General features: G+C 38.9%; 1 protein-coding gene across 1 annotated transcript in view; it reads right to left on the bottom strand.

The window, feature by feature from the left end:
* Positions 1-23,712, bottom strand: part of LOC308673721 (NAD(P) transhydrogenase, mitochondrial-like) — a 53,148-nt gene extending 29,436 nt beyond the window's left edge. Inside the window, exons 1-8 of the mRNA XM_081337634.1 lie at positions 23,536-23,712; positions 22,286-22,399; positions 18,586-18,671; positions 12,998-13,084; positions 11,972-12,075; positions 8,106-8,296; positions 4,410-4,639; positions 2,770-2,987 (exon numbers count right to left, since the gene is read on the bottom strand). Coding sequence (XP_081193760.1) covers positions 2,770-2,987; positions 4,410-4,639; positions 8,106-8,244 — 587 coding nt within the window. The 5' untranslated portion in view covers positions 8,245-8,296; positions 11,972-12,075; positions 12,998-13,084; ... (1 more) ...; positions 22,286-22,399; positions 23,536-23,712. The remainder of the gene's footprint in view (positions 1-2,769; positions 2,988-4,409; positions 4,640-8,105; positions 8,297-11,971; positions 12,076-12,997; positions 13,085-18,585; positions 18,672-22,285; positions 22,400-23,535) is intronic.
* Positions 23,713-25,909: the final 2,197 nt, after the last annotated feature.

Raw genomic sequence — 25,909 nt, 5'->3', positions numbered from 1 at the left:
GTTTCAACTCCCAGAATTCCCCAGCCAACATATTGATGATCTTCTATATGGCAGAGGTCTTCAAACTTGTCCCTTTTATGACTTGTGGACTTCAACTCCCAGAATTTCTCAGCATGGCTGAGGAATTCTGGGACTTGAAGTCCACAAGTCATAAAAGGGCCAGGTCTGAAGACCCCTGTTCAGGGGTCTATAGATCAACATGGGATGTAAATGAGTCCAATTATGCCCAGACTGTTTTTTCCAGATGTGTTATGATTTCAGTTCTCAGCAATTCCGGGCAGCATCCAGTCTAGAGAAGGCTGGCCTAAGGCCTCTATTTGTCTTTGAGACTTGTTGCTTCAAACAGAATCTAATTAGCACAGTGTATTTTGGCTTTTTACAAAACTTTTCATTTGTCTACTAGCTGAATTTTGCCTGCATGAAAGACCATAATGGAAAAGAAACCCAGGTTGGTATGTGAATGTCATGCCAAACCGAAGAACACATTTGATGGTAGAAACCAGAGGGCAATCTCATTAATTCATGGCAGCCACTGAGTCTTATGGTTTTCTAAAAAAACTGATTTATAGTGGCAAAAAGTGTAAGTGCACTGGAGCCCACACCTAATACATCTGCTCATCTTTAAGGTCACAAGACGTTCCATTGTTTTGATCTGCTGTGGAATCTAGTTCACATTACTCAACCCAGCTATAGTTAGTGAGTTTGCAAGAGATGTCTGGAATTCTTGTTTTGTTTCCTTTAGTAACCATAACTTGAATGTGAATCACAGAAGCAAAGACATTTTAAAAGGCAGTAAAACCCCAGTCTGGTTTTGGCGTAACCAAAAGCAGACGTCAGAGATGTTAGAATCAACCACCCATCTCTCAGCAAGTTTGGGTTGATACCAAACAAGATGAGATACAGTTCTATCAAAAGACCATGAAGCCTCTTATAGAACAGATGTGACAGAACTAGGCTGGGAACTAATACATCCAGATGATTTAGTTACTCAGTTGTTTTGAATCTGCTCTGGATTTAAAAATAATGAAGTCGAATTGTGTAATGTTTGTTTTATTAAGGTGGTTTTTAAGAGCCGTGTGGTTACTGTTAGCATAACTTAGCTCAACCTTCTCCAACTGAGTGTCTTCCAGAAAGGCTGGAATTTCTGGAAGCTGTTGTCCAAGCTTATCTGGAGAGAACCTATCTAATGTTAGCCTAGCCTTTCTTGGATGAAATGAAATGCTAATGAAAGATTGGCAGTAGTATATGGCACACACCAATAACCCAATACAACAATTTATTCTCAAAAGAACATTTTAAACTGTGGAGATCTCTTGAGATTTTGGTGTCCTCTGAAATGTTCTCACAAGATTTCAGTGAACACATGAGACAGATGGATCTAGGTGCTCCAGGGCAGAAAACAAGGCTAACTCCACAACGGATGGCCCCCAGAGCTATAGCTAGCTTGGAGAAGTTGGGCTCCAGCCAAAAGAGAATTAGCCTCAGAGAAGCTACTGTAAGCAACAAAAGAATAAGAACAACTCTGTGGTTCCCAGGAGCCATATGGATGGAATATGGTCTTCTGGTTCTCCTGTGTTATTCTTTTTAATCCATCTTAAACTTTTTTCTCTCTCTCTCTTGAGTAAGAACCATATATAAGAAATAAGACTGTTGAGAATTTCCCATGTTTTGGGATGTTTCCAACATGGCAATTGCCTGAGTTTCCACTACTAGGTTTATATATATATATATGTATATATATTCCCCCACTTGAGGTTTCCCACATTTCAGATGCCAGAAATTAGTTATTCTTAGCTCAAAGGAGATGAAATTGTAAATATGAGGTTCAGAAGAAATGCAGCATCATATAATTGAACAAGGATGACAAGAAAAAGAACTCCGTTCCTAGTGGAGGTCATGCGAGGGAAGGAAATAAAGAAGTCAAGAGAACAGCTGGGACCCCATAGTTGATGCCCCAACCCTATTGACATCTATTTTTGAAGCATTTAGAAAGAGATGGGACTTCTATCACCTAGTCACAGCTGCCCTCATTTTTATACAACCCCATTCCTCATGCCGTTATATCATACATAAATGTGTGTGCACATGTGTGTATGCCTTCAAATCAGTCTTAACCTCTGGTGACTCCCTGGATGACCTTATAGTTTTCTTGGCAAGATTTCGGAAGTGGCTTTCCATTGCCTCCTTCCTAAAGCCAAGAGTGAGTCTATTGGCCTCAGATCACCCAGCTGGCTTTGTGCCTAAGGTACTAGAACTCCTGGTCTCCCGGTTCCTAGCCCAATGCCTTAACCACTAGACCAAGCTGTCTCTCGTACATAAACTAGTACTACGTATATAGAGATGAGTGGACAAACCAAAGCTCTAGTATGGCATTCAGTCCTACTGCTTTGTGTTGTATGCTATTCATAGTCACATTGTTTGAGTTGAGGGACCCTTTAAAGCCAATCAATCAATCAATCAATAAATCCCTGCTTTCAGGAACCTCATTCAACGTCAATTGCCCCAAATCAATAACGAAAGCTTTCAGCTGTTTTGAAGCAGGAGTCATTTTAAAAAAACAACCACCACCACCCCCAAAAAACAAAAAACCCTAAAATGATCCTTAAAAACATGCAATGTTAAGCCTACCAGAGACATTTATATGCCATGGCTCTGCTCTCAATCTGCCCCAAAACTGTTCAGTTCTACCAAATAACTGTCCCTCTTTAATACAATAAAATCTAGGCATTGAGGAAACAGTCATTAGTAGAGAGAATAATGTGGACTCACCCTGCAATATTGGCCATTGAACTTAAGGCATCATATCCTTGAGCAATAGTGACCCGAGGAACTTGGTCCATTGCTAAGACGGTGGCTTTGCGCTGAGCAAGCTTCTCCAAGAGATCTGGATTCTGTGCTGGATAGATAAAGCTGACCAGAACTGATTTCTCCTTGAGTAAGGTGGTCTCATGGATTCCCAACTTTTCATTAAAAACTGGAGCTCTGACCTTTGAGAAAATAAATACCATATTACACTGCTTTGTTAGAAGAAGGAAAATTCCATGCGCCAAAGTGAGGACTAGGCTACAGTTTTTCTTTGTAATATACTGGACCACTTCAGACTCATAATCATCGATCATAAACCATGAAATATAGTCCAAATTATTGTTCAAAACCCAACTGATTATGATTTATTGAACCATGAACCCAATCCCTGCTTACTTTACCCTTTGCAGCCATTAAAATAATAATTATTGGATCACCAAATAGTAGAAATTTCATTTCCACTTTGGATTTTTGTGATCAGTTCTTCACATCTCTGAGATTTATACGTCTTTGCTGGCACAATATTTCAACATTTGTTCCTTATTTTCACTCTTATTGCTGGAAAATGCCAGACAAATATTTGAATATTATTTTGTTATTACACTCTGCTATGCTATGCTATGCATGTTTTATTGAATATAACATGATTGGCTGAGTTTCTACATTGCGCTAAACCATATACACCACAAATTAATAAGCCCAAAATATTAATTCAAAACCACATGATGGCTTAGAGAAATAAAGGAATAATCCTAACTCAGGGATGGGAATATTGTGAACTCTCCTTTCCATAATCTGACATTTCATAAATTCAAAGCCGTATTCATCTCTGATGATGTATTCTGTATTTCTTTTTATTTATTTATTTGATTTTTTAACTCATCTTTATTATTGTTTATAAATAGCTCAGGACAGTGAACATACCTAATACTCTTTCTTCCTCCTATTTTCCCCACAACAATTCTGTGAGGTGGGTTGGGCTGAGAGAGGGTGGCTGGCTCAAGGTCACCTCCGGCCAGCTTTCATGACTAAGGCGGGACTAGAACTCACAGTTTCTTCTGATTGGCCAAAATCACCCAGCCATCTTTCATGCCTAAAGCAGGACTAGAACTCACCGTCTCCTAGTTTCTGGACCAGCACCTTAACTACTACAGTAAACTACTATCCATCCATCCATCCATCCATCCATCTCTCTCTCTCTCTCTCTCTCTCTCTCTCTCTCTCTCTCTCTCTCTCTCCTTCTTTGTATTTTAGGCGCCATCCTTTTTAACTTTATTCATGTAAATAGAGTATGTAAGTTGCCCAGAGTCGGTTTTAATTGGAAGTTCAAAAGTCCCATCCATCTATCCATCCATCCATCCATCCATTCATCCCTCTCTCTCTCTCTCTCTTTCTCTCCTTCTTTGTATTTTAGGCACCATCCTTTTTAACTTTATTCATGTAAATAGAGTATGTAAGTTGCCCAGAGTCGGTTTTAAATGGAAGTTCAAAAGTCCCGTCCATCCATCCATCCATCCATCCATCCATCCATCCATCCATCCGTCCAGCAGTCCAGCAGTTAAATAATCCTGCCTACCAGACTGGCAGTTTTATTTCATTCTTGCCTTTAGAACGATATCGGATCCAAACACGGTTTTCAGGTCCCCAATTCTGGCTCCTGCCTCTACGTACTGGTCATCAGAGAACTTGGCTTCTTCACCTGCGCTGTGCTCCACTTGCACACGAAAGCCCTGCTTCACCAAAGCCTGGACACCAGCAGGAGATAGGGCTACCCTTTTTTCATTTTTATATACTTCTTTAGGAATGCCAACCACAAGATCTTGGTAGCGGATCCCTGTATGAAGCAGACCAACCAAAAGATTGATAGACAGAAAGGAAGGAGGCCCACGTAGACGTGATCTCAGTGAACTTCAGTACTTCCTGGGAAGGTTGGGGTTGTCAGGCAGAAACACAGAAAATAAACCAAAACAACAAACCCAAAGGATCTGGAGAGCCTCAGTTAGGGATAAGCTCATTACAAATATACTACTGCTACTACTACTGATTTGTGTATTTGATTAATGCATGTAAAAATATTATAACCGCTGAAAAATTCCAGTATGGAAGAAAAGACCTGGAACAATAAAATCTCGTAATACATAATAAGTATTTTCCAAAAAAAGTGGAAGTAGAATCAGAAGGAAAAAAAAATCCCAGTCGGGACTATAAAGGCCATTCTACCATTTCTGTAAGTATAAACAGTAAAAAAAAAATGCCTGACTTTTTCCCCCTGATTTGGCTTCAAAGAACTTTTCAAAGTGAACTTCTTTCTCTCACTCCACACAGCTCCACTGAACACCCTTCACAACATAATAGGCAAGGTGGTATAGAAGGGTGTGGGGGGAGGGTTTGTTAGTGGCTGAAGATGGAACATTCCACCATCAAAGTGCGGTTCCATAGCCAACTCACACAGTCACACAAAGACACAGGCAGATGCCAAAATAATAACAAATTAAAGTTTGGTTTGCAAAATACTTGACCGGGATATGGTTTACACAAACTTTTGAGCTGTTTACATGTTTAAAAAAAAGGTGCAGGATCAGCCACAAGCTGTGATGGGACAACCTCAAGTCCACTGGCTTTGGGGGCAGGAAAAGGAAAACCAAGAAATAAGACAGCAATGTCAAAATGGGCTGGACGTTCTTCCATTTTCTTTTCCTTCTCGCTCCTGGCTTGAATTAACTGCAAGTATTTGTAACAAGAGGGAAAAATTAGTCATTATGCAAATCTAAAGCCACGCCTTTAAAAAACTGATTATGTAAAGGCAGGGTTACATATTACTTTTTAAGATGATCCACCCATCCTGTTAGGTCATGGTTACCTGAATAAGCCATAGTTGACAGGCTTCATGCAATACCTCAAGCCATGATATGATTTTGGCTTAATGTGTTGAGGAATGCAGCCAACCTGGATCATATTTTGTGGGGTCCTTGTTTTCTTGCAAACGTTTCATTACCCAACTAGGTAACATCATCAACTGCTCTAGTATAATCTTGGTATTAATCCCTGTTATCTGGCTGATGATTATTGATGAACAGGTGTCTTGGGGTTTTTTTGTTTCCTTCTTGGGTTTTGGATTGTTGAGTGGCATGTAAACCAATTGTATGGTATGTGTATAGACCAGCAATCAAATATTAACCATCAGCCTGATCAAGGAACCACAAAGGACATTCCCACAAACGCTGATAGGACATACATACCCTAGTATATAAAAAGAGAGCACGCCCTACTCACCTCTGTTACAACCAAGCTCAGAGAGCACCAGGGACCCCACAGTTCAACCCAGAGCTTACACCAGGGGTCTTCAAACTTGGCCCTTTTTTAACCTGTGGACTTCAACTCCCAGAATTCCTCAGCCAGCATGCCTGGCTGAGGAATTCTGGCAGTTGAAGTCCAGAGGTCATAAAAGGGCCAAGTTTGAAGACTCCTGGCTTACACTATAAAAATGCTGAGACTCATTGTCCTTCACTATATATAACCTTGGAAAGTGATGGATATATGAGAAGCCAGAGATGCCAAATGTTGCCTAACACAGAACGTTCACACAATCACATATATTTGGATTTCTTGATGCCTATGTAAATACAACACCACCATCATAAGAAACACCCTGATGGGAATTTCACAACTACTGTATCCTTGGAAAGGAATTTCAAATGCATTTTTCCATCAAACCGAGGCTGGCATTTGCTGCATGTGGCTAATGCTTTGCTTAATCAAGAAGAGACTTGGCAGCCATTTGTCCAGAATGTTATAGAGTCTCCTGATTGAGCAGAGGGATGGACTAGAAGACCTCCAAGGTCCCTTCCAACCCTATTATTCTGTGTTCTAATTTATTTAGTGAGATAATTAAGAAAGAAGGTAATAGCCAGAAGATGCATTCCAGTAGGTAGCAAATGGTTAATAGAGCATAATTTGGATTTCTGCACTTAAAAGCTGTTGGACTGACAAAGATTTCTTTCCAATGCTAGGATTCTATAAATTCAGCTACGGCAGATTTAATTTACAAAATGTCATTTTTCTTGTCTTTCTCTGCACCTCTTTGTTGAGTACTGTATCTAATTACTGTAAGTTATAACTTTTCCCCCTTTTCTGTACAATTACAAAGTCACTGTGACATTTGCAACAATCTCCTTTGCATGTTGAAAATGAGTCAGTTTATACGTTACCCTGTCCAATATTTCTCAGTTACATATCCACCAGAGTCTGTTTCCAAACTATGCTTTTTAGCAATTAAACTCTGTTTTAAGTTGACTTTTGCTTTGCTTATTTTATCTCATTAGGCAATCATTTTCTGGAACTGGCTAAAATAAATCTAAACTACTGTTCTTGCAAGAGTAAACAATATTTAATATGCCATTGTTACTTTATGGCTAGCCTTACCCAATGGTAACAAGCAAAATGGGAAACTTGAAAGGAAATTAAAATCCAAGGCTAAGGTTCAACCTACAAGTGAAACTCAGAGGCATATTTTGGGTAGATTTTTTTTAATGGAGGCCAACTTCTGTAATGGCAATCAAATAGAGGTAAAAAGGTTGGGGACTGGATACTTAATTCTTTCACATCCTCCTGTCTGCCTACTCAATTTTTTTTCCCTGAATGTCATTCTTCCCCACAAGGGGAATGACACCCTGCAGAATTCTTCTTTGAAGAAAAACTTATAGGACGTGCAATTTTGAACAGAAGAGCTTTTGAAAAAAGGCAGGGTGAAGCATTGAAGTAGCCTTTACTTGGCTCACCGCTTTTTCAGTTTTCAATTGTAGTTTACGACAACTGCTTTCCATTTAAATAATAATAAAAGGAGAGCTGCACGTGTGGCCTGCATCCATACTCCAGGATTTGCCAGTGTGGTTTTTAAAAAAGGTACATTTGCCTTTTGTAGAGACTGGCCATGATAAGGTAATGATCTTACCACATTGGTTGGCTTTACTAGTAAACTTTATTCTGATGCATACATTTCCTTATATTATACAAAATAGTTCTGCACTGTTGTTATTTTGAATTGTTCATGCAACTTCAGACTTTTGGTTTCATTAAAACATGAAACATAGAATCAGAGAGCTGGAAGAGAGGTCATCTAGTCCAGCCCCCTGCTCAACCCCCTGATCTAAACTGTCCTCAGCTGAATTTTCACATTTTGATTATTCTTATTATTAGGAATGGGATAGTCTCCTTTGGTGACATTTCTTATCAACAGTGGATCTCATTGCTTTTCATTAACTGACCTCAATAAGTATTTTTCCTCAAGTCATTAATTTTACCTTTTGCTTTCTGGTCACTCCACAAAGCATGGAACGTTTTAAAAGACCGGGGTCCAGTTTTGGGCTGAAATGTCCTGGCAGTGAGAGAGAGGAAGAAGGGTAACAAAATGTTGTTTCGATTTCGCACCAACGTAGCCATCTTCCTGGGTCCAGCAAGAAAACAGCCTGACCTTGATGTTGGTCCAGATGTTCTGTAAGCAGAAAAAGTTTACTAGGATAGACATCAGCGAGAGCAAACAGGATGCCACCAGGGTCGTATCACCAAACTTTCATATTTACAGGGAGTCTTCAATTTGCAGCTATTCATTTAGAGACCCTTCAAAGTTACAATAGCACAGAAAAAAGTGACACGACTATTTTTCACACTTACGACCGTTGCAGCATCCCCATGGTCATGTGATCAAAATTCATACACTTGGCAATTAGTTCAAAATTTATGACAGTTGCAGAGTCCCCGGGTCCCGTGATCCCCTTTTGCAACCTTCTGACAAGCAAAGTCAATGGGGAAGCCAGATTCGCTTAATCACCACATTACTAACTGCAGTGATTCACTTAACAGCTGTGGCAAGGAAAGTCATAAAATGGGGCAAAATTCACTTAATAACTGTCTTGCTTAACACCAGAAAATTTGGGGTCAATTGTGATCGTAAGTTGAGACTACCTATGTTCTAATGCAAATATACTGATTTTCTAACACTTCAGCTCTGCCCTTTTGTTGATATCACCATGTCACTGACATTCCCCCTGCAGACCAAAAATACAACTTTCAATTTACCCTCCCCATCACAAAAACCTTGCCCACCTCTAGGCTAGTCCATCATGTGGTTTGCTTTCATTTTACCATGTTGTGGGGACGAAGCAGTTGTGGTTTGTAAGCTATGATTTGTGGCTAAACGTATAGGCTAAATCCAGACATTTGTAGGCCTTCCAAGCAAGTGTTTCAGATTTTCTTTGAAAAGATCTCCAGTCTCCATAATATCCTTGATCAAATTTTCCAGAAAAGTGGTTAGTGTAGGCAAGAATCTGATGAGTTTTATGGCTTCTGTTAAGCTTTAGACACAGCAAACACACACAAACATATATATTCATAAAATTTCAAGCAAATTAACAAATTGAAGTATGCTGCTTATGGTTAAAAGGCCCTGGGATTTTCAATTTCAAAAGTTCAGCATAGTTATTTAATTTTCATCAGCTTATCCAAATGTGGAAAGTCTGACTGCATAAAACCATAGTATCCAAAAGGATTTAGTATCCGAAACAGTTACACTTCTGTCTCCCACATCCCACACGCTTGGATAAATGCCTGCGCTCTCAAACAGATACATGAGTAAACGAAGCAATGAATCACTGACTTTCCATGAACAGATATGATAGAAGTTCAGACAGAGCTGGCACAAGATCCTGCTTAATATTCTGCTTAATATATGCTGCTTCTCCATGCCTCTTAGCTCTTTAAGAAGAAAGACAAACACCCTGAACCTAGAAGCAGGTGTAATTTGGAGATGTCATCCAACTTTGAAGAATATTCAAGCTGGGCAAGACGCCATATTAAACAAACCAGCCATCATGCTTAGCCTACATAAATTTTTAGAGGAATTTGCTTCATTTTGGGTCAAATTGGAAATAAATTGTTGCAATGGCCAGTGTGAAGCAACATGCCTCCTGTCACTCGTCTGAAAGCTGAGTTTGATTTATAAATGGCAGGACTCCTTAACTGATCCCATTCCTGGCTTCTAACTTTCAAGACAGAACAAGGACTGGAAGAATGGGGATATAAGAGCTGTGGTTAGCATGCAGTATTGCAGGTTAACTCTGCCTTCCCTCTGCCAGCAGTTTGATCCTGACTGTCTCAAGGATGATTCCACCTTCCATCTTTCCAAGATCGGTAAAATGAGGGCCCAGATTGTTGGGGGCAAGAGGCTGACTCTGTAAACCGCTGAGAGAGGGCTGTAAAGAACTGTGAAGCGGTATATAAGTCTAAGTGCTATTGCCATTATTACAGGTAGCCCTTCACTTATAACCATTCATTTAGCCACCTTTTGAAGATACAATGGCATTAGAAAAAAGTGATGTATAAGTAATCCTCATACTTATGACCATTATAACACCACCACCCCATGGTCACGTGACCAAAATCCATGCGCTTGGCAATCAGCATGTATTTACAATAGTTGCAGCTTCTCAGGATCACGTGATCCCCATTTGTGACTTTCCCAGCTGGCTTCCGACAATCAAGTCAATGGATGAAGCCGGATTCACTTAACAACTGCTGTAGTGATTCATTCAATGACCATGGCAAAAAGGTTGTAAAGTCAGGCATGGCTCACTTAAGAACTGACTTGCTTCGCAATGGAAATGCTGGTCCCAGGTTGTGGTCTTAAGTCAAGGACAGCTTGTGTTGCTGGTCGCGCAATATCAGTGGTTATTTTGCCTGCTGAATGGTAAGGTTGATGTGGTATCTGTGGATGCAGAGTGAATATAGGCAATCTGATCTAAGGCCTCTCAATGGATGGATAGCCATGAGTTATATAGAGTACCTAAAATATATTTACTGGTTATGTGTTTTTGAGATCCAGTACATTGTTGAAAGCTTTAGTTTCCATTTAGAGGTTCTCAAATGCATTTGGGACTTCCAAAATTCGTAAGCCCCTTTATTCCAATCTTCATTTGAATGAAGTTTTGACAGAGTTTGCTTCTGCTAGTTTACTATTGTTTCATTGGTTTGATGATTTGTTAAGCAATACTGAATACTGCTTTGTGATTTAGCTACTTATTTGTAGTCAAAAGTATGTTGCAATTCACATAGTTTTTATTTGTTTGAGTCCAGATAGTTTATAAACAAGTGCCCAAAGAATCGGGCAGCGTACGGACTTTGGCAAAAAATATTTTGCATTTCGCAGAGACTTAAAAGAGAAACAGCAATGTGACATTGACACACATGCCTTTTTAAGTCCCTGAAAAATATAAAATAAGACTTCCAAAAAGCCTACATACAATTGGTTGAATCTTACAGCCTGAATAAATTAGGTTAACTAAGATCCTTTGTGGTTTAATGAAACGTAAGACTTATTGCTCTAACTTGGTCCCTTCTAGAGGTACTAAAGCTGAACTTTATGGTGGTCAGGAATTACGAGTGTAGAAATCCAGATCATCTAGAAAAAAAACTACTCGTGAGAAAAATTGTGTCTCAGACTGTGGCCTTGGTTTGCTTGGGCCAGTAATGGAGAAGGGCAAAGAACCAAAAAAGAGTATTTATTTTTTTCTTTGTACATTTACACAGAATCTACAAAAGTACAAAAGACTACTTTGTCCCCTTCTGGATTTTGAAACCTAAGAAAACATTGATTACAACAAATTCAAGCAAGCTTTTGCAGAAGATTAACAACTTTAAAATAAAGATAAAATCCTCAGAAGATTCCTGAATTCTGAACCTCCCTGGGTCATCTTTGTATGGAATTAATGTAGAATGTCCACCTGAAGTCATCTGGACTATGAGATGATCCAACTCTGGAGCATGCCACACCAAACAGGGTATTTTCTGGGGAGGTGGGGGGAATCCCAGCTAACTACTCCTAATAGATCGCTAACTCCAATTACTCAACCGGTTGAGTATCATCTCTTTTATGGACAGAATAATCTGTCTTTCCCTGTTTCCTTGTGATGAGTGTTTTAAGGGCCCCTTCACGCTCTACAAAGAAGAGTCGTTCTCAGCACTCTGAATATTATTACGGCCTTCACTTTCCACCGTTGTCTGCTGGAACACTGCAAAAACAAAGAACTCCTGGGAACCAGCTGAAGTAGTAACACTCTGGTTTATGTTCATGGCAAAGAACAGCAGTGTGAAGAGCAATTAAGCAAAGACTAACCTGTAATCGGTGTCCTTAGGAGATTTCTCTGTCCTCCATAGAGAACACAAGGGCAGCCTTGGGGGGGCTGCTGGCTGTTAAGTGACCTTCGTATTTGCAGCTTGCTGGCAGGGAGAGAGGGGGCAGGTTGGGTGGTTTATAAATAGGTGCCATGTGATCCCAAAGGCACTTGGCACAGCCAGCATGGAGTCTTTCAAGGCAATACAGAGCAGGATATCCTAGGAAGCTATCCACAAGCTGACAATTCCTAGTTTTCTTGTGGCAATCAAGGAACGGAAAATCTGAGCCAGGTGAGCAGACAAATAACAGAAGAACAGAGTTGGAAGGGACCTTGGAGGTCTTCTAGTCCAACCCGCCCCCCCTGCCCAAGCAATAAAGCCTATCACATCTCAAACAAATGTTTCTCCAACCTCTTCTTAATTTGCCTTACATTATATTACAGATTAGGCCTTAAGCTCTCCTGTGTCCATCCCAAAGGTGCTTTTTCCAAAAGACAGCTGGACTTTCTTCGTGTTTTTTTTCCTTTGAAAATGTTTCACTTCTCCTCCAAGAGGCTTCTTCAGTTCTGAAGAACGGAGTTGAAAAGAACAGAAGAAACGGAGGAGAAGCGAAATGTTTTCAAAGAATAAAAAGCCTAAGAAAGTCCAGTTGCCTTTTGGAAAAAGCACCGCTGGGAAAACCATGACCTGGATGATTGAGACTTTCCATAGACTCTCCTGCCATTCATTGTTCCTAAAAGGGACCAGGGCTATGGTGACTTCAGGCCACTCAGAAGTTTGAACATCCTATCACCCTGGCTGCCAACACTGAACATTTCATACAACCAGCCTGATTTTATGCCTTGCAGCTATTCATTGTCCTGCAGCCGAAGAAATATACTCCAAATGTCCATAAAGATGATCCAAAATTTGCTACTCTTAAGCAACAACCTAACCCAGACCTTATAAGGCTTTCAGTATAAGTACCACAACGTTGAATCTTTCCCTTAAAACAAAATTCCTTTAATTGGCAGGATTCTTTATATACCTCGAGTGACGGACAGCCAGAATGCTAGAGAACGAAGCTGCACCAGACTTCAAAGATACGGGAAGCTCTATGATTATGATCTCTAGTCTGGGGGATAAAAGCATGAAAATGTCAGGATCTTAACTCCCCCAGTGGTAGATAAAGAGCAAAACTAAGTGGGCTTAATCGTATAGACCCAGGAAAGTATGGAAGGATTACTAGCTGGCCATTAATCTTTGGAAATGGACATGAACAAGGCCTTGGTCTTGTTCTAAAAGCAGCATAATGTGGTGGTTGTTTTTTTTAACTACAAGAAGATCGTGTCAACCTTACAGAAAAGCAGGCAGGGGATGAACTCAAAAAGGCTCATTACTTTCGAGCGTTTATTTTACCATAAGATGGAGAGATAGGAGTTGTCCAATTCTCCTCTTTTTTGAGTCAGCTTTGACTCCTGGTGATTGCCTGGACAAGTCCCTGCAGTTTTCACGGGCAAGATTTTTCAGAAGTGCTTTGCTGTTGCCTCCTTCTTAGAGCTGAGAGTTAGGGACGGGCCCAAGGTCATCTTCCTAACCCAGGGGTAGGCAACCTTGGCTCTTTTATGACTCGTGGACTTCAACTCCCAGAATTCCTGAGCCAGCCACGCTGAGGGAAAGGGAGAGGTTTCCAAGCTGAGCCAGGCTGGCTCAGGAATTCTGGGAGTTGAAGTCCACGAGTCATAAAAGAGCCAAGGTTGCCTACCCCTGACCTAACCTAAGGCAGGACTAGAACTCACAGCTTCCTGCACCAAGCTGGCTCTAATTAATTATTTAGCGGCCCTGTATTTAACTTCAGAGTTCCCTGTCTAAAGGCCCAAGCACTCCAAGTGAGAATAAAGCAAAAGTCTTTCTTCCTCTGTGATAAGATATACTGTGCTTCCTTGATAGTTTATTTCTAATTCTAATTGTGCAGCTGCAACTAAAAAAATTTAATACAGTTATTCAACTACTACTGCACTATGACCTCTCTCATAATACCTAAATTTTTAGGAGCCAGATCAGTATAAAGTAGATTTTTGGAACAAATATCTGTAAAAGATAATTCTGAGAAGGCTGGAATATAAAAAAAAAGAGGAACTAATTTGATTTTTATAATATAGATCTATAGCTGCAAGCCTAAAGCATACCTGAGCATCCAATGTTGGATTCAAAACAAGCTTCCTAAAATAAAACATTATCATGAGTATGATCGAAAACACGGTAGCCCCAAGAGTGACAAGCCAAACTTTTATGTGGTCCAAAAAGCAGCAACTGTTTTCTGAATTAGCAGTGAAATGCCTTGCTAAGAACCCCAGATGGAAAGCAAAAGAAAAAAGAAAAAAAAAGTGCAATTATTGTATGGACAAGTGAAGATATCTTTGATTCTTTGAGATTAACATATGTTTCTTATTGAAAAATGTTGCACGCTGTTCTTCCCTCAGTGTACAAAAATGGTTAGTTAAGAAAATAAGCAAATAAATAAAAGAGGAATATCTTTGGCCACAGCAAAAAAGTATGACATCATAGAAAATGCCAGAGATATTCCAAAGGATGATACAGATTTAAGTTTGGCCTTGAGAAATACGTGGGGTCAAAAAAAATGTGGTTTTTATACTTGCTTTGCCCTCTGATTGCTTATTGTAAGCTATTGTCAGTTTCTGGGTAAATAATCAGGTTGTCCACTTAAAGAGCAAGGAGGTCTTCCAGAATTCAAAAGCGTACAGCATCAAAAAACTCCAAAACCTTTGGTTAGGTTCTTTCTACTCATTGGCTATCTAAGGTCACCAACCAAGAGTATAGCATGGGGGTGTCCAACCTGAGCAACTCTAAGACGTGTGGACTTCAACTCCCCAGCCAATTATGCATGGAGTTGAAGTCCACACATGGACTTGAACATGGAAGACGTGTGGACTTCAACTCCAGCATAATTGACTGGGGAATTCTGGGAGCTGAAGTCCACAGGTCTTAAAATCACCCAAGCTTGACCCTTGTTGTAGATCAAATCTGGGACTGTCTTTTATTTTCAATTCTACTTCATTGTGGCTTTGCTTCACCTTACTTGACCGCCGTATGCCGGAATTAGATCCACCACAGAGTATTCAACAAGGGCTCAGTTGGGATAGATGTGAAAATGATGCTGTTTTGACAACTGTTTGAATTTCTTTGGCTATTTATGTTTGTCTTGGGATGTGGTAGATACACACTCCTGACCTTTCCAGTGATTAAAGGGCAAATAAAAAGGCAGAAAACATAAGCCAAATATGGCTGGACGTTGTTTAAGAGAATCTGGTCCAAGATTTAGCTAATGTCAGGTAGATCAGCTGTAGAAGTTTTCCCACTGGCCCCACGGACTTAATCTTGTTTATCTTAATGTTTCAATGTTTTGCAATAGGATTAGAAGCTCCTCATCCTCCAGTGATTTGTTTTCTTTCTTTCTTGCATTACTTCTTCTCCTTGCTTATTCCTGGCTACTAAGATAAGTAAAAGAAGAGACTCATTTTCTAACATCAGCGGTGTTTTATCTGCTGCTTATCGATGCTGACCCTACAGATAGCCTTAGTAAGTCTCCTCATCGGACTTGTGAAGAATTTGTACAATTAAGCATCGTAGAGTGGCAGAAACACACAGAGGGCCCGTAGGAGTTTTAGATGTTTTGAATGCTGTGCACATTCTTGCAAACCTCGCTTTAGGGTGTTGCATATTGTGTGGGCTATGGCAACAAACCCAAAATTAACTAAGCCATAGTTTAAAGTGATGGCAAATCAAGTCTTTGACTTGATCAGAGGGAAGGATAGTGTGATTTCTCCCCCAATCTCTTATCACAGCAGCAGTAACAGAATGTTAACATTGGGTCTTCCGTGTATAACCTTCCTAGCTTTTGCTTATCTCTTTTGTAGCTTTCGGCCACACACAGACCAAAAAAAATCCAGTAAGAAGGAAAAGATGAGAAAGATCCTCAATACCTTTTGACTGACTGTATTATCAATCTGTAAACGCCCAATGATTTAAAACAATTGAAACCCACTGCCCTTTTCCTCCAAATATCAGAGACTACATTAATTCACCCTGAGGTGTTGTTAAAATAAGGGAATCCCAGTTTAATGAAGTCCCTGGGGGAACCGCTGCTGATAGCCTCCTCTGACAAGCCTTCTAAATATCAGCCTCATAAAAGCCATAGTTACTTTATCTTTTACATTCCTAAAATTGTAGTGGGAGCCATAAACACGCAATCTGCTCAGAAAAAAAGAGTCTAGTGGAGAAGTGCCTCGCTCATCTGGTTCTGATTAGACAATTAGCCAAAATAGAGTACAGAACCACAACCAGAGGTCTCATTTTGAAATATTCACCAGCACCTGGGAAGGAAGGCCTGTGGAGAATAAGCATGGGTTGGGTTGGAAGAGATTCACAGGTAATCCCAATCTAATGAGGTTATCAAAACTTTGGAGAGAAGAGGACTCTCTTTCACCACGTTTTAATCTTTTATTTCAGAAAGGAGGTTCCTCGTGAGTTTTGCATGGCTTGGGCTCTCTGGAGAACAAAAAACAAAGCGCAAGAAAAAAAGAAAAGAAAAGCTATGTTCATGGACAAGATAATTGCTTCCATATTTTATTGATGAGTAATACAAAGGCCCTATGAAATAATGGTCATGTCCAGATGGTCAAGACCTTCCTTGGCATGAGTTTCAGAAATCTGGATGCAACCATCTCTCTCCCCCATTTGAGGAAAGATTGAAACAAGCAGGGTGGCTTCCAAGCAAGCTACGTTGTAAGTCCTTATTTAACCTTATTTCTGCCTTATTTGGAAATCACTAGTCATACCCCCCTCTCAATTTTGATTAAAATCAGGAAAACAAACCTCAAACCACCAACAAGCCTTGAACCACCAAGTCCACTCCCACCAACACTGACCGGGCAAGCCACTAGTATATAACATGAGAGCAAAGCCAATTCCCTACTAGCACTGATGATGTTACTTGGTTTGGTAATGAAATGTCTGCAAGAAAACAGCCAAGCTACACACACACACACACACACACACACACACACACACACACAGAGAGAGAGAGAGAGTTTATGTATGTATGTGTATGTATATACAAAGAGAGAGATGCACGCATACATATAAACACACACATATATACACATACTCCCAACACCTTTCTGTTAAGTAATTAAGTATGGTAATTTAATATAGATGAATCCAATGCAAGTTATTTTCACAGCCTGGATAATGCTATGTATGTCTGTTGAAAGGCGTGGCTTCCACCTTTAATTCTACTGTTAAAAAGTGCTCCAAGCAATGTTTCTTTTACAGATCTAAACCAACTCCAATGAAGATCAAAGGGCCTACTGCAAGTTTATTTTGTTCCTCCAGGATGGGCTGCATTCAAAATTCAAGCCAAGCTTTTCATGGACCTAACAAGTTAGAAAAGTACTTCTCATGTTTGTTCCAAAATCTAGAGGCTAACCAGCATCCAAGAACAGCTATAAAAGTAAGCCTCTTTTTTTCTGTTATGACAAGAACCAGATTTCTTAATTAAAGCCAAATGTTTGTGTGTCCCAGTAAAGGCTGATATTTAGAAAAACCACTTGAGGTATCTAAATGACATTTGCCTGGTAAAATAATGGCTAAGGCTGCATTCTTGAAGTGAAGATGTCAGGATTTAATACTTTACCACATTATCTCTGCCTCATGTCTTATTTAATAATTGGCCGTGATTCGATACCCTCTTCTGAGAAATAAACAATCATTGTCAATTCTCCATTGACAGTTTTAAAAAGGAGGGAGGAACACATCAAGTTGCTAATTTGATTTCTATTCCAAAAAGTTTAGATGTCATTTGTAATTGATCTTTGCAGCTTGTGTTTAGCTTTGTTACAAAACAAGTTTTGGAGTCTAGAGAAAAATCTGCCGTTGCTAGAAGACTACAGGGACAGTAGTCCCTGTAGCTGGGAGAAGCTGGGAGAAGGAAGAGAGTAGTAGCTGACAGTAGCTGGGAGAAGGAAGAGAGAAATATACAGTGTAAAACAACTCACATATAAGATTTTATCCATTAATAACTGATGTTCAGTCTTTGGTGACAAATGTCTTAGTTCTGGCTTCGTTTGTGGCTTTGGGGGTAGGTCATAAGCAGTGGTGCGATTCAACCAGTTCGCACCACTTCAGCAGAACCGGTAGCTAATTTTTTGTGGCCCGGGCCCAGAATGGACTTCCAGAGTGGCATCCACACAGAGAACCGGTTGTTCACATATTTGAATCCCACCACTGGTCATAAGTATCCTCAGGGAGAGGTTTTTGCTTAATTCAAATACAATCATTCATTTTCCTAAGAAAAGTGAAGGATATTTAGAAGCAAATGAGGGATCTATTTCCCCAGCTACATAGAAAGACAGGAGAGAACTTAAAGCAGATACTTTTGCCCCAGTAGATCCCAGTAGGAGAGCAAAAAGGAGTTTTGCTATGTTTATAAATACGTTACTTCCTTCCTTGGCACTAAGAATTGAAATAACAAGAAAAGGATTGGTTGGGTGCACCAACGTTTGACTATCACAATTTTATATCCTAAAATATGACATTAATACAGATTACACTTACACCCATTGATGTATGATCATGAGAAAAACAGCTATCCATGTCATCTGTAGACATATGATAGTAGTAGCCATTATTCGTAGCAGCATCTAAAAGTAAAAGAATAATGGAATTACAATTAGAACCCAAAGCACCTGGCCAGTATGAATTTCTCTGCTTCCGATAGAAATTAGATGTATATTGGATCATCTAGAATTTAACTAGTAATTGAGGTAGTTGTATAAAATTTAATTTCATTACAGCTAAATTACAATGCAATGAAATGTCATTACAATTAAATAATCTAACTAGTAATTGATGTAGTTATATAAAATTTAATTCCATTACAATTAAATTAAATAGTTGTAACTGAAATTAAATTTTATATAACTACCTCAGTTACTAGTTAAATTCTAGATGACCAAATATGGACCTAATTTCTATCAGAAGTGGAAAACTTCATACTGGCTTTGGGTTCTACTGTAAAATCTATTACAGTTGGCTGTGTTGTCTGGCGTTTACAGAAATTGTAATCCACCAACGTATAAAGACCACCAGATTGCCTTCTCGCGATCTCCTCCAAGCTATAAGGATAGACCAACCCTATAGGTAAGCCAGGTTAGGAATCAGGCAGCATGGAACTATATTTGATTACTGAAATGTATCAATAATGGAGTTTTAAAATCCTACCTGAATCGCCCTCTATCTTCTTTTACATGATGGAGAATCATGGCGCAATTATTTTGACTTTCTTCCTTAAGCTTATTGATTTCCTAAGCCTGAAGTGTTGTTTAGGATCTCTTGTATCTATTAGTGGCTTCTGCATTCCTTTCCTCTCTTTGCATTCGTGGCCAAGACGCCACTGAAGCATTTTTTTTTCAAAACGAAGAGTTTTTGAAAAGGTGAGCAATGTCATGTTTTTTCAGCACCTTGGACAGAGCATGAAGAGCAAGGCAACTTGTCCAATTAGGGTTAGGCTGAAACTAAATCTACTATAGGACTAAGACCTAAGACCCAGATTCTACCTCTTTGCTAAGAAATGGATGATCAAGCTTAGCACTAAAACAGTATTTTAAATTGGGCATGTTGAACACACTGGCGTCTGGCCCCCTCAGCTACCACCTGGCCTGTTGTCATTGATCCAAATCTTAGAAGACAGACCCTCAGCATTGATGATGTTACCTACTTTGGATAATGAAACATCTGCATGAAAACAAAAGCTCAGAGAGCACCAAGGACACCTCATTTCAACCCTGAGCTACGAATATTCTCCTTTAACAGTCTCAGAAGACGGCTGCTTGTTTGGTCCGAGAGCTGCAACGTCCCAACTCATGAGGCCTCATTTTTCTACTACTGTCTTATTCCAGGTTGATCCAATACACTGAATTTAGTTACAGTGGGTTTATTGATGTGAAATATTCCAGGCAATTACAGAGGTAGAGAAAGTCGGCTGACTGAGGAGATGTTATGTACACTCCAGATATACAGGAGAGTGAAATTTTGCCCACAAAGTGGGTGCAGCCCAGGTAGTGGAGAGTTCAGTCTAGAGTCAAGTAGTAGAAGACAGACAAGTGTAGCACAGGGTCAGGAAAAGTAGCAAAGACGCAAAGGCCAAAAAAGTTCTCTAAGCCCAGCTGAGTCAGAAAATCAAGAGTTCAAGGAGCAAGACGAGAAACCTGCTTACAAACTTACTGCTAAGTTTGTAAAGCCGCCCTGAGTCTTCGGAGAAGGGCGGGATATAAATGGAATTAAAATAAAAAAATAAAAAAACCAAAATCTTAGGAACGTAGATCTGAGGTGTTGTTGTTTTCAATGGAGTTCACACTCTGAGAGCTGTCCTTAAACAGGACAACTGGCAGGGGTCAGTTAAGAGCACTGGGTCTTTGCTTCTTGACTAACTAAATAAGCTAATCTGTAGTCTTTTAGTCAGTGAAGATTTTAGTCTGATTTCCCTTGTTCTGGCTCACTTCTCAGTTCTCTAACCATCATACTGTATCAGCACTCAGTCTATTATTGATTATTCTCCCTTGGACACATTATACAAAGACATAGCTCTCTGAAGAAGGCTCTAATGCTGGGGAAAGTAGAAGGAAAGGGAAGAAGAGGAGGATTTTTTTAAAGGAAGTGTCTGCCAATTTTGAGAGGAGGAGAAATGTGCTTATCTCAGTAGGAATTTCCAAGTTCCCAGACTATTGCAGGCAGGCATCACTATTTCTATGTTTGTTTTTATGGCATAGCTTTAAAAAAAAACCTAGGATTTCTAAGTAATGGAAAGTGTCTAAGAAGTTCTAACAGCTAATGGAAAGTGTCAATTCCAAAGGGTGTGTCAATCAAAAGCCTGCCAAGTGACTTATGTCCCTCTATGTTTCCCTTCATAAATAAAATAATAGAACACACAAACTGTTTGGAAAATGAAATGCAAACTGTCTCCATTCTTGTTGAAAGAATTTAATAAATTTAGGGTAGTGACGGGCAGAAGGACTAATCGGAATATGGGATTTGAAGCAAATTCAGTAGCCCCAAAATACAGAAGTGGCCAATGATTTTTTTTCAGGAACAAAATTATATTTTCCCACATTCAGTAGCTTTGAGGGTGGTCTGGATTCCTTGTGCCAAAGGGCAGAAATGATTGCATTATGTGGGTTTTGAAATTAGCTACTGAACTCTGGTCTAATGTATCAACAAAGATTTTCAAAAATTGAAGGAGAAATTCACATATTACATTTAAATATTAAATTAGTCAACTACTACAATGCTATGTGAACTTTTTAAAAAATGTTATTATGGAGGTAATGCACATCTCAAAACAACACCATTAGATTAGAGTTAAGATAGACAGAAATTTCAAATAATTAAGATGTATATCATAACTGAAATGCATAAGTTGATTCGTAACTGTAAACTTCCCCTTCAAAATTATCATTCAGTTTCACTCAACAAAATCCATGTCTTCACAGATGATAAATGTCTCTTAACAGGTTCTGAATTTTTAGCAAACCAAATAATTTGTTCCCCAAATTAGACTAAATGGAATACTACCTCTGATATCCTGCATTTTATATATTGTATCAATAAGTTATACCATTAAGACTATAGTATTTCTAATAATTTGGAGTGCCAAAGGTCTATATTTGAAACTCTACATTTTCCTATAGGAAGGTTTGTGTGTGTGTGTGTGTGTGTGTGTGTGTTTCCATTTCTAGGTGGTAGATAATCTTCTTGTCACCAGCATAAATTTGAAAGAATCATTTGTGTTTATTATTTTCATTTTATCCCTTAAATATAAAATATATAATTCTATTGTTGGCAGAACAGGACAGTTCTGACTTGTGTCCCTAAAAACACTTTCCAAAACTATTAGATCTTTCAACATTATTCCCACCAAACATGTTAAGAGTGTCAAGACTAAAGATACCCTTTAATTTTATGCATTAACAAAATTATACTAGAAATTTTGAATTCTTCCATTCTAAATTCCTACAGAATAGACCATGAATCCACAAATTTCACATTTTAAAATAATGTTTCTCAATCTTGGCCTTCTGAAAATGTGTGGACTTCAATCCACCCATGATAGCAGGGAAAATCTGCTATGGACCTTAAAGTGACCATGGTTGAGAAACCCAGTGTTCTAATGGCTTATGCAGATAGACGTCACCCAAAGCTTCTTAAACCATAGATCCCTTCACAGGAGACCAATCGACATACTGAACTAAAAACTGACCTTGCTTATCGCCCAATAGTTCCCAGATCTTCACATTGACTTAGGAATAAGCTAGCAATGTTTCTGAATCTCCTTCATGTCCTTTGTCTTGTATGGCAGCAACACCCCAAAACACTGGAAGATAACAACAGTAAAAAAACAAATGTCTTATCAACTCTCCAATCCCTTTGAAATAGTTTGAAATGGTTTGACCTCACAGGGGCTCCAATGATAATGTCTACTTTTCATCCTCTTGTAGTTTGCTGAGGGAATAGGAACTCTGCCACTCCAGCTTAGGACACTACTGATCTAAATCGACTCTATTGTAATGTCTGCAATAGAACATAGCTAAAATAAGCCATGTCTTAGTATGATGTGTAAGATCAGCCAAAGGCCTCTGACATTTGTTCAATAAACTCTTAATCCAGACTTTCTCTCCAAAATGGATGTTTTCACTACAGTGTTTGAGACAAATTGAAGCAAAAGCTTCAATCCATTCAGGGTAAACTTGTTTCTCTAAAGCTTATTCTCTTGTTTTTCAGCAATCCCAGCTCCCTAAAAATGCTGGGAAGGTCCTGGAACCCTAGAAAGTTATCACCAGTCAGTATAGATAGTAGTGATACTCAAAAAATTGGCTGGGTGTATCAGAGCATCCTATACTTCTGATAATCTCTATTTTATAGGGTTCCAACAGCAAAGCTGGGAAAGACTTTGGCTTAAATCCCTGAAGATGGAAAAACCTCATAGCTTAATTTGTCAGGTTTCAGCCTCAGACTTTCTAATTTTAATAAGAACATCAATAAATTTGCTGCATAAAGTATTGGTTCCAGTAAAACTAGGATGAATCATAAGACCTTGGACTATAAAATGGTAGCCAAATATTTAAAAATTCTAGGAAATGACTAATACTTTGTAAGGCGCCACTTCTTCCTGATGTTTAATTCGGATGGAAAAGGGGCACAGCTTAACTTATAGAGATGAAAAAAGGAGGAAACAGCTTGTTAACCTGACCCTGTCCACTTGCATGTTGACAGGGTTGTTAGCTGCCCAAAATAATAGGCAAATATAGCTGCTGGATACAAAAACCCCTTCGCTTAGGAGGAAGCATGATTTTTTTGAGACAGGTTAGGAGCCAGGGGAAAACTGACTAGGAAGAAAAAACCCTTGAAGGTTTTCCAGTCTAGATTTTCCCTTCCCTTTCAGCCAATGCCCAGTTGAGATGGTGCCTGTATAAGCTGACATCTTCAATTTCATTATCCTAACCTTCTCACCTCCAAGAACAGCATCTGGTTCCCATTACATAATGTCAAGGAAAGGCACTCTGTATATGCTTACAGTCATTCATCAGTCTCATTATTCCAAAAAAAAGTTGAAAAGTTAGGAGTCTAGTCATTGAGTTTGTGACTCAAGTCAAATACTTGAGTCTTCACACTTTGCGAAGAGGCAACATCTGCTGTTCTCCACTGTAAGACATGTACAATCATCAATGTACAATCAAATCCTTATTGCTTCTCTCCATGATGATCTGTGCCTAACCCGGCTCTTCAGCTCTTCCAATGGTGTCCCCATCACCACTGTAATCGAGTCCATCCACCTTGTTTCTGGTCATCCTTTTCTTTACTCTTTCTTTCCACTTTTCCCAGCATTAGAGGCTTCTCCAAAGGATTAGGACTTTTTATAAGGTGTCCAAAGTAGGATAATTTGCACAATTTACACACATTTGTGCTTGGAGTTTGAATTGATTTGCTTTGTTTTCTTGGCTGTCCACCAATGGAAGTTCTCCATACATAAAAAGTGCCCACCTGAAAAGAGAGGACTATTTATTGTACTTCTTCATGATTTAGAACACTGATAATGCAACCTTCCAACCAGCTTCCAATTTTCCTTCCTTCCTTCCTTCCTTCCTTCCTTCCTTCCTTCCTTCCTTCCTTCCTTCCTTCCTTCCTTCCTTCCCTTCCTTCTGGTGGAGACTGAAGTCAGAAATAATGACAGAATTTTCCATGAATTCTACATGAATTTCAGTTTGCTCCCTAGCTATCAAAAAGTCATATCTAAATATGGGATTAACAGATCAATATATTTCACTATACTCAAAACTTATGGCAATTAATTTAGATCTTGTATAACAGGGTCTTTTATTGTAAAATCATGAATTTCTATAAATTCTTATTATTTAGTTTTTAAATACCAGCAGCAATTGTTCTGACAGTCATAGTTCTACGCGAGGCGTCTTATAAATTGCAAACAGCATGCTGTCTTGCTTTATTACCAAAAACATACTTTGGTTAATTTATATATAAGTAGTATGAATTTTCTTTTTCTAAAAAGTAGCAAATTTGTCCTCTACTATGAAAATCGCAAACACATCGGATCTTTGACCTTGCTGAGCCTAATGGGAACACAAATGGTTTATAATATTCTACCAATTGTGCTATGAGAATTTATATAAAATAAAAAATCATTTAAGAAATAAAGGGAAATTGGATCAAGCCAAAACTTAATGGCCTCAAGAAACACCATAGCATTGATTTTGGTGAATAGCCAAATATGAGATGCCTTAGGTAACTGTGCTATATTCATACATAAATATATTTTCTTTTAAGTTTAGTGGGGCACATGATAAAATTCAAGGTCTCTATATTTCAACTGTAAAGTTCAAATGATTGCTTCAAGGTTTAATTTTTTTTTAAAGGAAATCTTCTGGAAAAAATTAACTGAAAGTCAAGACAGCTCTGTTGCACAGACAAAAACAATACTTACGTTTGTAACCAATATTACTAAACCATCATAGTGTACAATGTCAAAAGCATATTTTGGGTATAGAACTGAGGAACGGCTTATGTTAAAATTGTATACTTACAAAGAACATTATTTTCTCTTTTTTTAGGAAATAAGAATCTTACCTTGAAAATTCATACTAGGAAGGAAGGAAGGAAGGAAGGAAGGAAGGAAGGAAGGAAGGAAGGAAGGAAGGAAGGAAGGAAGGAAGGAAGGAAGGAAGGAAGGGTGGGTTTTAGAGACACCTTAAAATAAACTACTTCCTATGAAACAAGCACTATTTCAGTTTTATGAGAAATCTTATAGAGACCCAAAATCTAGCAGGAATCAAGCCCACAGACTGTCTATCCTTCACCTAAAGAAATGCACAGATACAGATGGTTTGGTATTAAAGATGTTAGGTGCTGGCAAGATGAATGATGCTTTTCCAACAGAATAGTATCTCCCCTGTCACATTAAAACCACGTCTCTCCACTCACGTTCTGAACCCTAAAATAAATAAATAAAAAAACAGTGAGATCTTGAGCATTATTAAAAGGTAAAACGTCAGAAAAAAACATTTTTCTACCAGCCTGGAAAACATGACTGAGGTCTCCATGGGTCCAATCGTACTTTTCATGGCAGAAGACACACACACACACACCCCGCAACCTCCAAGCCCCATGGGTTGACTACCCATGTTTTATATTAAAGATTGACAAGTTTTAGGCAATGAAGATTATACTCGGCATTTTCAGCAAGAATAAGAACTAAAGTAGATGACTAGGGTTGAGAAATCAGTGATGCAAGATCTTTTATATTGGCATTTTTGGAAAAGGGTCTTTTATTTATTAAGGCTACTGTATGGGTTACAGACTTAATAAATAA

Source organism: Vipera berus (genome assembly GCF_964194415.1).
Source record: "Vipera berus genome assembly, chromosome: 12".
Taxonomy (NCBI): Eukaryota; Metazoa; Chordata; class Lepidosauria; order Squamata; family Viperidae; genus Vipera; species Vipera berus.
The sequence above is the reverse complement of the archived record's forward strand: the minus strand, read 5'-3'. Positions and strand labels throughout refer to the sequence as shown.